Genomic DNA, 12,843 nt, shown 5'->3' with positions numbered 1-12,843 from the left:
AGTTGGTTACGCATCTGACTCTTAAATTGGGTTCGGGTCCTAATCTCACAATTTGTGAATTTGAGCTCCACATCAGGCTCTGCACTGACAGTGCAGAGCCTGCTTGGGATTCTCTCTCTCTCCTTCTCTCCCCCACTTTTTCTCAAAATAAACAAACTTAAAAAAAAAAAAAAAAAGACTCCTCTTTCTCCATCCATTGAATGGTCTTGGTGCCCTTGTTAAAAATCAACTGATCACAGAAATGTGAGTTATTTCCAGGATCTCAGTTCTACTCTTTTGACCTATAAGGTTTGTCCTTGTGCTAGTACCACACTATCACGATTACTATTGCTCTGCATTAAGGTTTGAACTCAGGAAGTGTGAGTCCTCCAATTTTGCTTTTTTCCCCTCAGGACTGTTTGGGCTATTCTGGGGCCTTTGAGTTTCCACATGAACTTTGGGATCAGAGTGTTAATTTCTAAGCCAGCTAGAATTCTGAAAGGGATTGCATTGAATCTGTAGATCAATTTCGGTACTACTACCATGTTAACAATATTAAGACATCCAATGGAATGTCTTTCCATTTGTTTAGGTCTTTGGTACAACAATGAGTTGTAGCATCCAAAATATAAGATTTATACTGTATTTTTGTTAAATTTACTCATAAACATTTAATTCTTTTCTGTGCTATTGTAATTATTGTCTTAACTTCGTTTTTTGATTGTTCTTTACAAGTGTAGAGAAATACAACTGATTTTTATAGATTGATCCTGTACCTTCCAATCTTGAAGTCATTTAGCCTAGAAACTCTAGTACAATGTCTTGTTCCTGTTCATTTTCCTTAGGAAGAAAGCCTCCAGTCTTTTCCATTAAGTATGATGTTAGTTGAATGGGGTTTTCAAAGATGTCCTTTTATTATGTTGATGGAGTTAGTCTATTCCTAGCTTGCTGTTATTTGTTTAGGTCATGAATGGGTGTTAGATTTAATCATGTGGTGTCTGTTTTTATTCTATTGATATAGTATACTGTATCAATTGATTTTTATATGTTGAGCCAAATATATATATACATACATGCATACATACATATATATATATATATGTATGTATGCATGTATATACATATGGCTGTATTTTTGAGGATTTGTGTCCACAGTCGTAAGAAATATTGGTTTGTATTTTTCTTTTCTGTGATATCTTTGTCTGCTTTTGGTATCCTGATGATTGGCCTCCTAGCATAAGTTGGAAAATGTTCTCTCCTATTTTTTTAAAAAAGATTTTATTTTTAAGTAATCTCTATACTCAGTTTGGGCTCGAACCTACAATCCTAAGTCAAATGCTCCATTGGCTGAGCCAGCCAGGTATCCCTCTCCTATTTTTTGAGAGAGTTTATGAAGAATTTGGTATTAATTCTTTAATTGATTGGTAGAATAAAGAAGTAAAGCCATCGGGGTCTAGGCTTTTCTTTGTGGGTTGTTTACTAATTCAAACTCTTGTTATAGGTCTATTCAAATTGTCTATTTCTTCTTGTGTCAGCTTTGGTAGTTCATGTCTTTCTAGGAATTTTTCCATTTCATTTAAGTTATCTAATTTATTGGTATACAATTAAATTTAATACCTTCTTATTTATTTATTTTTGCAACAGCCTTCATTTCTTTTTTTTTTTTTTTTTAATATTTTTTTTTTTCAACGTTTATTTATCTTTGGGACAGAGAGAGACAGAGCATGAACGGGGGAGGGGCAGAGAGAGAGGGAGACACAGAATCGGAAACAGGCTCCAGGCTCTGAGCCATCAGCCCAGAGCCCGACGCAGGGCTCGAACTCACGGACCACGAGATCGTGACCTGGTTGAAGTCGGACGCTTAACCGACTGCACCACCCAGGCGCCCCCAGCCTTCATTTCTTTAAGTTTACCTATTTTGAGAGAGAGAGACAGACAGACTATCCCAAGCAGGATCCACACTATCAGCAGGGAGCCTGATGCAGGGCCCAAACCCATGAAATGTGAGATCATGATCTGAGTGAAGTCAGATGCTTAATGACTGAGCCACCCAGGTGTTCCAACAGCCTTCTAATTGTCTTTATACTTTAATACAACTTCATATCCTGCTTTTTCCAAATAATACTCCATGTGAACTATTTTTCTATAGTACTTCAGTCTTCATAGATATTAATTAGGGGCTACAAAATCAATAGCTTATTTCCTCAATACTTCTTTTTTGAGGCAGTTGGGTAAATGTGCTCTATTATAATGTTGCAATAGATATCTTTGGACATGACAGAATACCTGGGTCAGACACCATCACTGAACACCTTTCCTCAAGGAGTTCATGGTGAATTATATTCCAACCTAGTCTGAGAGCCCTCATACCTGCTTGCATTCATTCTGCTAACCAGAAAGTGTGACCATAGGCCCCAGGACTGTTAGCGCTTCCTTTGGGCACTACCTTCTGCTGTTCTTCCTCCTGGTAACCCCAGGTCATAGAAAGGCAGACAGGCACACCAGTGTGTACAAATCCTAAACTTTTTCCATCTGTACCCATGTATCAAACTAGGAAAACCCAGAACCTCCTAACTCTGCTCCATGAAAGCCTTTGCTTTCCTGCTCCCCATTCTAATGCTCTACAGCAGGACAAAACATCCACTTCTGGGTGTAGCTTGATGTTCTAGAAACCTTAAATCAGTGTTTCCCAAAATCCTTTCAAAATTTTTTAGACTTTGTGTAATTATAGCTTTATAAAATACAATAAGAATGTCACAGCAATGTCAAACTGCCACACAAGTTTCTAAATTGATCACTTTCTGAGCTCAATACCAGTACATGAACCTCACTTTGCTTAGCCTTATACCAGCTCAGGTGGTCCCACTCTCTATGGCTGAAACTTCTATGAGAGTCCTCGGTAGTCTCCCCACCTCCTGCCTCTGACACCCCATTCAGGGCCCCTGACCTCAGGGGCCTCCCAGCCTGTATGGGCCACTACCACTGGTCACCCAGTACCCCTAGGGATACCAGGTTATATAGATCTACAGCAGCTGTCCCCTAGATTAAGATACTTACTGAAGAAGAGCTGAAGAGCACAGTTGGCCAGAGTTGCCCCACTTACACATGGGCTCCATCATAGGTTCTACCTGCACACAGGCCAACTTGTACCCCTCTCTGTACCTTTGACTGATGAACAGACTTAAGGCAGGGTGAAGTAGAGGGCCCGCAGGTTCAACTAGGACTGCCACCCTGAACCTGGGAGGATAGCATTAGGCCCCAGGACTCACCTAACACTTTTGGCAAAGAAGTGCCAGGCAGGTTGCAGTGACCAACTGCCAAGCCACCATGAAGTATAATGAAGGAGTAACAGCAGGAGCTGATATGTGCTGCTCACTATGAGACCAAGATCAAGGCATGGTTTTACAGGCACTCCATCCCTCTTCAATTTTCAAGTTATATTTCCTATAGGTAGTGCTCCTCGGAGAGCCACTCTGCTTAGGAGGAGATAGGCTGAGAAAGCTTGTGTGTCTTGCTTAAGATCACCCCACCACAAGGTAGAGAGTTGGGACTTAACCTCACGGTATATAGCTCTGAGTGCTGCTCCTTACCATGCATGACACTGTGCCCCCAAGGAAGACCTATGCTGATGGGTAATTGAAAGGGTTCCCCTTGGCTTTTACTGAGAATCAATACAAGAAACAGCCGTATCAAGAAAGCTACATTTTCTGTAAAGCCTTTATTAAAGATAGTGTATTTTATTCTGTTTTCCTTATATAAGTATCCAATCATAACTCCTTAGGATTTAGCACCGAGCTCTTGGAGTCTCACCAGACATTCCCGTTGCCTTGGAGGCAGGAAACTCAGCCCTGAGTAAATGCTCACTCGCTGCCATTTTCAAGTGAGAAGCTGCGAATGACAAATTTGATGCTCCCTTACTCTATTCCATAGTTTTTCTTGGAGCTGGACGTATGGCTGCAAGGTCTTGTGAAACCTCAGGTACACAGCTGCTGAGGGACCAATCGTGGTGGCATCAGGGCCCAGATCATGCAGTCAAGACTTTGCTTTCTAGTAGCCTGTTTCAAGGGGTATTCTATATGCTTCCCCAATCAGGGTTTGTACTCTCTAAGAGATGGAAAAGAGTATGACAAAGATCATGGAAACCTGCAAGACAAATGTGGGGTGCCTTCCTCAATGAAAAGAAGAAATTCCTGTCTATGGTGCTCTTAGTTTCTCTAAGGCAGGGATTTAGTTTTACTTATTCTGTTCAGAACTCACTCTGTTTCCAAACTGAGGTTTCAACATTTGAGTTCAGCCTGTGAAATACCAGATACTCCCTCTTGACAAAACTGCCCCACAGCATGCCCCCTTTGGGGGAACTCTTGCTAGGGCACACTGTTCCTTCTGTCTGCCCTCCTATCTCTAGCCTCTCCTTCTTACATTCCACTTTCTCACCTCCACACCAGTCAGTTCCTAAGATGTAATGCTCTGTTCAGCTGGGTTTCATCTCCTGTTGGACATGCTTACCGTGGCTTTTCAATTGCAATGATTTTTATTTTTCTTTGCTAAAAGTAATTTCTGGCTTATTTCCAAGTCTATCTGGTCTTTTTTACGGTACATTATTTCTTTTGAGCCATAATTCACATACCACAAAATTCATCATTTTAAGATATAGATTCAGTAGTTTTTTTTTTTTTTTCCTTATCTAACACCAGAGTAATTTCATAATACAGAAACTCTGTACCCACCAGTGACATCCTAACCTCCTCTCTCCTCAGCCCCTGGCAACTACTAATACTTTCTGTCTCTGTAGATTTGCCTATTCTGGACATTTCATAGCAATGGAATTGGACAATATGTGGTCCTTTGTGACTGACTCCTTTTATTTAGCATGTTTTCAAGGTCTGTCTGTGTGGCATAACATTTAAGTACTCTATTCATTTTTACTGCCAAATTATTATTTGTATTACTATGCAAATAGCTATTTGTATTATTGTACAGATATACCACATTTTGTTTATTCATCAGTTTATAGACATTTGAGTTGTTTCCACTTTGTGGCTATTATGAGTAGCACTGATATGAACATTTGTGTACAAGATTTAAAATAAATATAGGTTTTCAGTTCTTTAGGTATATATGTAGGTGTGGAATTGCTGGGTTACATGGGGACTCTATGTTTAACCATTTCAGAAACCATCAGATTGTGTTCCAAAGGAGCTTTTATAATCCCACCCAGCAGCATTTTATAATCCCACCAGCAATTCATGAGAGTTCTGATTTCTTCCCATCCTCACCAACACTTTTCACTATGTGACTTTTTGATTATTGTCATCCTGGTGGTTATGAAGTGGTATCTCATTGTGGTTTTGATTTGCATTTCCCTGATGACTAATGATGTTGAGAGTCTTTTTATGTGTTTATGGGTCATTTATGTATCTTTGGAGAAATTTCTATTCAAATCCTTTATTTTTAAATTGGGTTATTAGTCTTTTTATTGTTGAGTTATAAGTTCTTCATACATTTTGGTCCTAGATCTTTATCAGATGTGACTTACAAATATTTCCTCCCATTCTGTAGACTGTCTTTTCACTACGCTGATTATGATCTTTGAATCACAAAAGTTTTAAATTTTGATGAAATCCAATCTATTTTTTCTTTAGTTGCTTGTGCTTTAAGTGTTACATCTAAGAAACAGTTGCCTAATCTAGTGTCATAAAGATTTACATCTGTATTCTAAGAGTTTTAAAGTTTTAGCTCTTACATTTAGTTCTTTGACCCATTTTAAGTTAATTTTTGTATGTGGGATGTTTACTAACCTTTCCTCACATTTTGTTTTATCTTTCATGTCTTTAAGTATACTTACTTTACAGTCTTTACCTGGCAATTCTCTCTTCTATGATCAAATTTATAAAAAAGTCTAAACCTGTTCATTATGTCTCCTGACATTTGTATGTAATACACTGTTTCTTCATGTGTTTTGTTACTTTGGATTTTGAGTCCTTCTTTGGCAGTGCTTTGTCAGTGGGAATGCTGTACTTGCTGGGGTGAGGGAAATGGCAGTGGGGATTTGCACTGGTTTTGCCAAGGGCCTCTGGGTGTTAATTAGTCAAAAATCTCCTTTTGTGTTCATTTCTTTGCTTGATGGTTTCGAGATGACGTGGTTATTGTTAAACATCCCCAATCCACAGGAGGGCAGGCCTGTGGCTATACAGTCTGTTTTCCTAACCCTGAGGACTGGCTGAGATATTTCAACTTCTTGGCCATGTTCTCATGCTGCCCTTCAGGCTTTTTCTGTCCTCTCTCTCACTAGAGGTATACTTTGTCAAGAAGTTTGACTTAATGTTAGTGTCTTAGTTCCAACCCACTACATGGCTCAGGCCCAAGGCCCTGTCTTGAATCTTTGTGGCCATTAAAACTCAAGGTTACCATGTAGGTAACCCCTCCCAGCCCAACACCCTGGTCATTTTGTTTACTCTTAGATTTTGGCTCCAGGGGATTTCCCTTACTTTATCATCAACTGGTTACATGTTTTAAGGATATGTATTGCAGTTCATCCACCATTTCAAAGTACTGAGCAGCAGGAAGGTTTTCAGATCCTCCATAGTACTAGACAGAGAAACTGCTAGATAAAGAGATCGTGTGGAATACCTGTATACTAAAACAGGCATGATCACACTATAGAGTAGAATACAAGGTCCTGCACCAAGGTCAAAGATGCAGTAGCTGACCTGAGAGTCCTCCCATGCTGGTCTCCAGAGGCTGTTCTCCAAGGAGAACAAATTCTGTTTAGACAAGCAGTTTTGAGATCATGAGTCAAGTCCTGGGGACAGCATATTACAGCTTTAGCTCCAAGACATAGTCTACTGCAAGGTCAGGTCTCATCACAAATGCTCCCTTTATTGAGTGCCTGTTGGTTGTATGGTAACTGCAAGAGTCTGTGACAAATGTCCTGCATTTAGCTGATAGTGGCAAAGGCTAGGTAGGGTGCTGCTGAGCCTGTCGTGTCAAGCTGGGGTGCAACCTCAAGAGGACATCACTTAAGGCCTTGGCACCTCTGTAGGAAGCTAGCCCAGCCCACCTCTAACTCCCCCAAACCCCTACCTCACTGGGCTATGCAGTGAACTCTGTGTCGTGGTGGACTCATGGTCATGGAGCTGGGGACACACTCCCCAGGAATCAGAAAAGCTCTGTGCCAACAAACCCACTTGCTCTAGCCACCTCAGGAGGACTGTAATTCCAAGAAATAGGCTACATCCCATGTGGCTTGGTTGCAGTGTGCTAAGGGAGATGCAGAGAATGGGGTGAGTAGCATAGAGCTTGTAAGAGCTCAGGAGCTTATATACTTGCATGAAGACCTCTTCTCTATCATTTTTATCTCTGCTCCCAAACACCTGGTCAGTGTCTGAGCAGGCCATTACTTCCATGATGCGGCAGTATCACAGCCTTCTATTTCCCCACCCAATCTCCCATTCCTCTTCTAGGCAAACTCGGCTCCATTCAAACAATGACCTTGAACTCCACAGAGCCTCTGCACTGACCAGCCCTTGTGGTGTTGTTGCCCTCGATGTTCTTTGTGTCTGTTCTGTACCCGCCATGGCTTCTTCCAATCATTTTCCCACTTGGAAAACCTGCTCCTTTCTCCTTGGACTCAGGGGCTCCTGAGTCCACAGGGACCAGAGTGTGCTCCTGCATGGGAAAGCAGGCTGCTTGGTGGGAAAGTGGCTGCTGCACTGCTAGCTGAGATTGTGTCCTACTTGGTCTCTTGGGGGCCCACACAGCCACCACCTACCTTTCCACAGTTGTTGGAGTCACACTGGTCAAGGCAGGAGCACCTGGCGTGGCTTTAGACCGCTCCGTGAATCGGGAGTCAAATGCTTTCATGGGTTCGATCTTGGACGGGGTTGTTAACACGGAGGGTGACGATGCAGCAGGAGTAGAGGTAGCATTCACACTGGGGGTGGGGAGTAAGAAGATGGGAGAGTACGTTAAGCACAATCCATCAAGCATTTGGGAGTCCTACATTTGTGTTATCGGGAGCCAAATAAAAGGGCCACAGATATCAAACTTCTATAAATACAATTTCAAGATGTAATCTACTATTCTTATTTCTTCAATATTTTCATCTGTAAAAATCAGGAAGTTTGGCTAGTGAGAAGGTCATGAGCAAATGCACTCACATTTGCCCCACTGTATTGTTGTGAGAGATTCTAGAGGTAGCATGAGGCCTAGAAAGTGGCTCTTACAACCTTTCTCACTATACAGCCCTACCTCCACAACTTGAATACAGCATTTCCATCCCAAATCACTCCAAACCAAAGCAGCTTTTCCTACTTTGACTAATGGTCTAACAAGAAAAGTCCTCACCCAGGGTCCTGAAGTCACTGTCTATTCCCAGCCTTCATGCTCAGCCAAACACACTGTGGCCTGGGAAGCCCCTCTCTCATCCCACCTTGGCAATATGCGATCTTCATACTCTCCTCCAAGTGTTCATCTCATAGCCCTTGTCTTCTCCACAGAGAATAGGCCTAGGCATGAGCCTGTAAGTTTCCCCCATGCCCAAGCACATCACACACGCTGAGTCCCAAAGCCACTGGGCCTCCTACTGACCACATCCACCCACCTGGACCCCACAACAGACACCTGGCAGGCATCCTGGAGTTCCTTCCTCCTCTCCCAGGACCTGCAAGGCCAACTGTTAAAATGTCTCACAGATCTGGAGCTGTCTATCCTTCCCCAGACACCCTTCCTGAGATGACTGGTGTGGCAATGATCTCCACCGTGCAGTGGGGGCCTAAGCCACTTCAAATGTAGAACTGCTGGAAAGTGGGGCTGACCCTGGGGCAGGCAATGCATCCCTGGGTGGTTTGCACCCTTAGGAGTGAGGAGTGCATCTTGGGACTGCATCTTGCCCCAGGAGGTGAAGTCCTCATGGCCCTGTGCATCAGAGACTCACCTGAACAAGGTCTCCCTCCCAAGCAGGACCTCATCAAAAATCAAGCACCTTTCTTTTTTTTATCGAAGGAGCCATGAAGTGTCAGCGGAACTGTGTCCAAATTTGAACTTTCCCCAGGGACAGGAGCAAGCCTTGGCATGCCCACTCACCTGTCCTTACTGACAGTATCACCAGCCGGCCTGGCACCAGCTGTCGCCACAGGCTCTGTGGAGGGCTTCGAGGCGCCAAAGGAGTTGGGGGTACTGGAGTCGAGTGGCAGTAGCTGTGGACTGCTATGAGAGGAGAGCATGGTGCCCGCCAGGGAGCCCGAGAGTGGGATGCTGTTAAAGAATGCCGTGGAGAAGTCCCTGTTGTCAAGAACAAAAATCAGCCTGGGAAATCAGACACATCAAGTACTTTCTATGTTTGAAGTGATTTTTTTCTGGGTCCAAAGGTGAAGTATTTTCATGGAAGAAAATGTGTCAAGTCACAGAAAAGTAAAAAGAAAACTAAAATTAATCGAACCTAAGATGAACTGATACTTCATGTGCCACTAAGAAAGAAGAGGTTATTACCAAATGTAACTGTCAGAAGCTCCTGATTATAAGATGTACCCTAATCTCAGAAATGTTAAAATATGCAGGCGTGTGTCTCAGAACTCATGAAATGCAGCACACAGAGCAGGACTCTCTTTCATTATGGGCTGTGTGGATATACGATAATTTACCTAACCAGCCTCTACTGCGGAATGCCAGCGCTGTCTCCCAGCTTTTTCTGTAACAGACACTGCTGTCACAGGTGGCAAGATACTGCAGTGTTAAGGCTAAGGGCCCCGGGCCAACCTGGCCAGGTTTTACTCCTTTGCCATGAACAAGCTCTGGGACCTTGGGCACTTCAACCACTCTGTGCTTCAGGTTTCTATCTGCAAAACAGAAATTCACAGAACCCTCCTGAGACTGGGACTAACGTGGTTAGTGTAGCACACACTTAGAACGCATAGTAGCTGCTCAAAGATGCACCCTGTCATAATCATCAGTACAACAGTTGTTTCACAGATTACATGACATAAATTCCTAGAAGTGGAATTTCAGCAGCAGATGGAACGTTCATTGATGAGTTTTGATAAATAGTTCTAAAGTGCCTTCCTTGGAGGTTTAAATTCCAGCTGTGTATCAGAGTGCTTGCTTCCCCAAACCGTCACCAACAGTTTTACCAAATTTTTTGATACTTGACAATTTGATGAAAAATGGTACCTTACTATAGTTTTAATAATTTGCAATTACTTTGATGCGAGGTTGAGATTTTTTCATGCGGAAGCATATGATTTCCTTTATCTGGTGAACTGTTTATATTCCTTATTTATTGTTCTATCTGGTTGTCTTTACTATTGATTCCAAGACCTATTTACATATCTAATAAATTCCTTACACGAGCAGGAAGTATTTTCCCCAGGATGCTGTTTTGTTTTTGTTTTTGTAAAGACTTTATTTTTAACTAATTTCTATACCCAACAGGAGGCTTGAACTTACAACCCCGAGATTAACAGTTGCATGTTCTTCCAACTGAGCCAGCCAGGTGTCCCCATGATGCTGTTTTGACTCTTTATAGTACAATTTTCCTTGCACCCAAAATGTTCTTTGTGTGGACTAAATTTTGTGCCATAGATCATAAAAATATTCTTTTAAAGAATCTTCTAAAATTTTAAACCAAAAAGTTAAAAAAAATCTGAGTTGCTTGGAATGTATCTAATTTTAAGTTGTGATGTAGGGATCTAACTTTGTTTCTATAGGTAAGTAGTCCTGACCCTCTCTCTCTCTCTTTCTTCCTCTCTCTCTCTCTCTCTCTCTCTGATGTAATGTAATTTATTACATTAGCTGATGTTTCATCACTGATGCAAAATGCCACATAAATTCCCATAAATATTTGGGCTTACTTTTGCATTTTCTACTGTATTCCACCACTCTATATATTCATGTCAGTACCCATTTTATTACAGTTTATAAGTTTTAATTTCTGGTGGGGCTAGTCTTCCCTGATTTTCTTTTTCAGAAATATTTCAGTTATTCCTGCTTATTTTTCCACACAAGTTTAGAATGAGCCTGTCTGATTCTGAAAACTCCTGTTGGTTATTTGTATGGGCTCATGTTGAGAGAGATTTATCATTTTTATAATGTCAAATCATCCTAGGGAAGAAATGGATGTACATTTCTAGTTATTTCTTTGAATTTTCTTTTAGGTCACTCAGTACGATTTTATAATTTTTCTTCATAAAGACCTTCTACATTTCTTGTTACGTTGTAGGCACTGCATTTGTGAAAGTGATCTTCTAAAGGTAGTTGCTGCCACTCGGATCTCATTGTGTTGATTGTATCCACTTTATTATCTTCTTTTATTATCTATGGCAGTTTTCCCAGTTGATTCTCTTGCAGATCACACCATCTTTTAAATAATGATACATCTTACCACCTCCTTTCCAATATATTCTTTCTCTTGACTAATTGTATGACCTAGGACTTCCAGAACAATGTTAAATTATAGTTACCAGACTAGATGCATGCTTAGTTTTTGAATTTACTTTAAAATAAGGTAGTTTTTATCAAGTTAAGGAAGTGCCCATCTGTTTAAATAAATTTTAAATCAGAACAATGTTGAATTTAATAAAAATGTCTCTTAGGCATCTATGGAGATGACCATATATTTCTTTTGATCTTTTGATATGCAGAAGCAAATTAAATTTCCCCGAATTTGAACCACCTTGCTTTCATGAAATAAACCTTACCTGGTCATAGCGTATTAACATTTTAACACACTGTAAGTTTCTGTTATTTTATTTAGCATTTTTGCATTGGCGTTCAGAAATGAGATCGATCAGGAATTTATTATGTTCTACCTTTGTCATGTTTTTGATGTAAATCTGTGTTCATTTCAAAAACGGTTTTGTAATGCACTAGAGTATTTTCAAGTATTTTGAATGGTATTAGAATGATCTGTTCCTCTAATTATTAGAATGAAACTTTCTTATAATTTCTCTGTGAAACCTTCTTAGTCTGGTGGCTTTTGGTAGGTTAGTTCTGGGACAGCGTCCTCTATTTCTTCTATAATAATTCATTTGTATAGATTTTCTTCAGTTTTCATATTTTCCTCAAAATCACCTACTTTCAAATTTATTTACACAGAATTCAGTAAAGAAGTCTTTTGTCCTTTTCATTTCTTCTTTATCTGTGATTACTTCTACTTAAAATATTTATGCTTTTTCTTTTCTTGCTTGATTAGTTAAACTAATCATTACCTATTCTGTTGCTACTTGTTTTAACACGGGAGTCAAGAGGGCAAAAAAGCCTTTAAGACCAAAAGAATCAAGTTCTGGTGCCAGAAATAGGTGTCCTGTGGCAGAAAGCTGGCTTAAGGCCAGGTGGAAAGCCACCTAACACCTCTATCTCCTCATCAGGTAGGGCCTGAAAGGATGCTTGGAAGAAAAATGTCACCATCACCACCACCTCCATTACCCTCACTTCCACAGCTTTTCAGTGTTCAAAGCACAGTCACATGTACCTGTCTCATTTGGTCCTAATAAAAAGTAAGCATGTAGCATTACCCCTGGTAGGTGAACAACGGAAAAAGGCTTGATCAAAGGAAAACCACTCTCTGGGAGGAGTCAGGAGACTTGGCTCCATCTGGTCAGGTCTCTGCCCTCCAGGGCCTCACAGCCCACACCCCCAACATGAGGAGGTCAGATCAGCACATCATATGACAGAAGGTCTCTTCAGACTTCAAAACAACTGCAAAGTGCAGAGGACTAGTGTGGGTAGCACCCTGAGAACATTGGTTGAATAAGTATAAAACCTGAAATCACTTTGACAGCGGGGGGACTATTTCTTTCACACAGGGCCTTACCATCCTTTGAATCAACATGCATTGTTTTGAGGAGAATGACTAATACAAAAGCAAGC

The 12,843-nt window shown here is 41.1% G+C and overlaps 1 protein-coding gene across 5 annotated transcripts in view; it reads right to left on the bottom strand.

The window, feature by feature from the left end:
• LOC125149073 (protein HIRA) overlaps positions 1-12,843 on the bottom strand; it is a 93,488-nt gene that overhangs the window by 35,603 nt on the left and 45,042 nt on the right. For all 5 annotated transcript variants that reach the window (XM_047827663.1, XM_047827664.1, XM_047827666.1 and 2 more), the window contains 2 exons: positions 9,064-9,261; positions 7,751-7,912 (listed from right to left, as the gene is read on the bottom strand). In XM_047827663.1, coding sequence (XP_047683619.1) covers positions 7,751-7,912; positions 9,064-9,261 — 360 coding nt within the window. The remainder of the gene's footprint in view (positions 1-7,750; positions 7,913-9,063; positions 9,262-12,843) is intronic.

The sequence above is a fragment of the Prionailurus viverrinus genome, chromosome D3 (genome assembly GCF_022837055.1).
Source record: "Prionailurus viverrinus isolate Anna chromosome D3, UM_Priviv_1.0, whole genome shotgun sequence".
NCBI classification, from domain to species: Eukaryota; Metazoa; Chordata; class Mammalia; order Carnivora; family Felidae; genus Prionailurus; species Prionailurus viverrinus.
Note: the sequence above shows the minus strand (reverse complement) of the source record. Positions and strands in the feature narration are given on the sequence as shown.